The 3,145-nt window shown below is 60.5% G+C and overlaps 1 protein-coding gene across 1 annotated transcript in view; it reads left to right on the top strand.

Moving 5' to 3' along the window:
• Positions 1–3,145, top strand: part of GDPD2 (glycerophosphodiester phosphodiesterase domain containing 2) — a 10,171-nt gene that overhangs the window by 245 nt on the left and 6,781 nt on the right. Inside the window, exons 2-3 of the mRNA XM_021406442.1 lie at positions 1,911–2,054; positions 3,002–3,105. Coding sequence (XP_021262117.1) covers positions 1,941–2,054; positions 3,002–3,105 — 218 coding nt within the window. The 5' untranslated portion in view covers positions 1,911–1,940. The remainder of the gene's footprint in view (positions 1–1,910; positions 2,055–3,001; positions 3,106–3,145) is intronic.

The following is a 3,145-nucleotide window of genomic DNA, read 5'->3' as shown; positions in this document are numbered from 1 at the left end:
GGGGGGGGTAAGGGAGTGGCTGTGCTGCCCCTCCCGGTTGTGGGGATGGGGAGCACAGCGGGATGTAGAGTGTGAGGCTGGGGCTGGGGTCTGTGGAGCTCTGGAGTCCCCCTGGGAAGCTCTGTTCACCCCCCTGTGCAGACAGCAGGGTTGGGCTCTGGGCTCAGGCAGGGTGGCACGGTGGGTGAGTGGATGGCACCCTGCTTGTGGCCACCTGGTTATCCTCTGCCAGCTCCCCGGGGGTGCAAGGGTCCCTGTGGGACTGTGGGCATGTACACTGCTGTGCCAGCAACTGTGGCAGTGTTACGTCGTGCCATCGTGTCCTCTGTGCTAGGGCTGGCAGTGTGCTGTGGGGTGGCCTGCTGTGAGCTGAGGGAGGGCTTCTTGAAGTCCCAGCAGTCCCTCCCAGACACCCTCGTATGAAGCTGTAGCCAAATCTGTGCAGCATCTACTGGTTGGGTAGTGCAGTCCGCTGCCTGTCCAGCCCTCCTTTATCTGGGACCTGTGCCCTGTGCATGGGTGTTGTGTGGTTACTTCTTGTGCTGCTGCTTGCAATCCAGCTTCCAGCTGCGGGAGCAGGGTGGCATTTTCCCTCTGAAAATGCTTTCAGCCCCCTGCAGACCACACCAGTAGGGTGGGCATGTGGCCAGCCCTGTGCTGCTGCTGCCAGGCTTGGGTCCCTGGTCAGCCGTGTGCTATCTGTGCACAGTAGGCTCAGCTGTGCAGGACTGAAGTTCAGCTGATGGTTGCAACCACTCCCACGTACTTTGTACCCTGTGTGGGAGCCAGCCTGTGTGTGTCAGGGTTTCCCTGGGCAGTGCTGGCACCAGTTCTCAGATGCTGTCAGCAGCGGGTGGGGAACAGGAGCAAGTCCCAGGAGATGCTGGCTGAGCCCGCTGCTCCCTGGTGGAAGTGATCTCTGTCTGTGAGCCCCTGGGCTTTGGCATCAGGGAGAGAAACTGCCTGGACTCTGGTATCCAGCCCTTCTCATCATGGATCGTGGTGATGGCAGTGTCACCTCCCAATTTACTTAGCATCAGTCAGTTTTCATGGTGTGGGCGCTGCCCCAGGAATGTCCTCCTAACCATGTGGAGATCTTGCATTGCGTGGGGGTTGTGCCTGGGTCTTGTGCAGGGACATAGGCATGTGCATGGTTGGAATGGGACATGGCCCTGCTGGACTGTCTACCCCCAGGTTTGGAGAGGATGTGGCATTGTGGTGAGGGCTGGGAGTGTGCCATCTCCTGGCTCCCACACTTGGTTCTAGTGTCCTGTGGGGTTGCAGTGAAATGGGAGTCTGGCTCTGCAAGAGTGATGGTGGCTGTTGGGGTGGGCTGCAGGCAGCCCAGCTCATTGAAGAGGTTAGGCAAATAGAGGGGGGAGCAGTTCTGCAGCAGGGCAAGCAGTAGTGAAGATTGGGGTTTCAGGGTGTGCATAAAGGCAGACCCTGTCTGGGGATCTCTGCTTCATCCAGCCAAGAACCAGGAGCAGGGGACCTCAGCAGAGCTTCCCAGCCCTTTTCCCATTCTTGGTGCACCAGCAGCCCTGCACGCAGCTCTTGTGGTGCATGTACGGTCCTGCACCTGTGGGGTGCCTGTACTGCCAGAGTCTGGATCCTGCACCATGTCCTTGTTCCTGGGCTGGAGCTGGCCCTGCTCCCTACCAGTTCTGGGCTTGCTGTGGCTCGTTGTGTGTAAGGTGCTGGGCCAGCCTGCTGAACTAGTTGGGCTGCATCGCCTGCTCTGCTCCACTGCCCTGGCACTGTGCCTCACCTGGGGACACGGCCAGCAGCCCCGCTATGTCCCAGTGGCTGCTACATGGAGCCAGGATGCTGCAGCACCCCATCCCTGTGGGACTGGGCGTTGGTGTGTGGGGTGTTCTGTGCCCACACACTGTGTGCATCCCGTGCAGGACACTGACCCACTGTGACAGCCCTGCACCATGGCAGACCCCCCCGGCTGCTGCCGCCCGTGTGCCACCTGCCTGCTGTGCCTCTACAGCTGCCAGTGGATCACTGCCAAGAAGGAGAAGAGGAGGGGTCTGAAAACTACCAAGGTGATACTGTGGGGGGTGCTGAGCTGGAGCTGGTCCTGAGCCCCAGGAGAGCTTGGGGTGCCCTGGGACCCTCTCTGTCCAGGAGCTGCCCTGGGAGCAGTGGGAGGGGAGGCATAAAGATGTCGGGGTGAGGATGAGCTCTTTTCCCACTAGGTGACAATAAGCGCAGCGCAGCAGCATGAGGCTGAGCCCGTCCCCTGCCCCACTGGGCACGCGTTTGCGGCTGGGTTCACACGTGCCTGGAGCTGAGCATGGTGTGGGCATGTCCTGGGATGCAGGGTGCCCAATGAGGCACGTGGGAGGCACAGTGCCTGGGCAGGGTGCGGCCCCCCCCAGGGGTGCTGGCAGGGGGTGTCCCCAGTGATTTGTAACCCGGCGCATGGGTGAGGCCCTGGGATTTTCGGAGGTCTCCAACTCCCATGGGAGTGGCAGTGCTGTGGCTTGTCCCATCTTGCCTGGAATGTGAGAGTTGGTCCAGGCTGGTGGCTGTCCTGCTTGGCACCTGGAACATCCCTGTGTATGTGGGGCTGGGGATGGAGACCCTGGTGCTGGCCCTGCCTTGGGCTGGGTGGGCAGGAGCAGCCTGGGGGCTCCAGCAGCTGCCCAGCCCTCCCAGTCAGACTAGTCCATGCTCAGCCTAGCAAACTGGGGATGGCACCTAGCTCCTTGCCTTTTCCCATGCCTGCAGTCCCAGGCTGCTCCTGAGGCTGCTGTAGGGGGACAGGAGGCTGTGTCAGCCTTAGGGCTGCTCTCCAGCCTGGCAACAGCCACTTCTTAGCTTGTAGGAAGAGATGTTGGTTCCCACAGCCAAAAGAGCTCTCCTGGGCAGCTCAGTGCCTGGACCTTTGATCCCTGCTTCAGGCTGGGCACTCCTTGGGCCTCAGCACCTGGCTGGGGGCTGGGTGCCCTGTGGATGTGTGCATGCTTGTCTTCCCTCTGGCTTTCAGTGTGACTGCAGCTGGTTTCTCTTCCTCTTCTGCGTCTTCCTCTTCACACTGGTGTGGTTCTACATTGCCATCATCATCCTCAATGATTTCCACAACTTTAATGAGTGAGTAGGATCCCACATCCAGCCTGACCTCCTCCATCCC

Source organism: Numida meleagris, chromosome 8 (assembly GCF_002078875.1).
Source record: "Numida meleagris isolate 19003 breed g44 Domestic line chromosome 8, NumMel1.0, whole genome shotgun sequence".
NCBI classification, from domain to species: domain Eukaryota; kingdom Metazoa; phylum Chordata; class Aves; order Galliformes; family Numididae; genus Numida; species Numida meleagris.
Note: the sequence above shows the minus strand (reverse complement) of the source record. Positions and strands in the feature narration are given on the sequence as shown.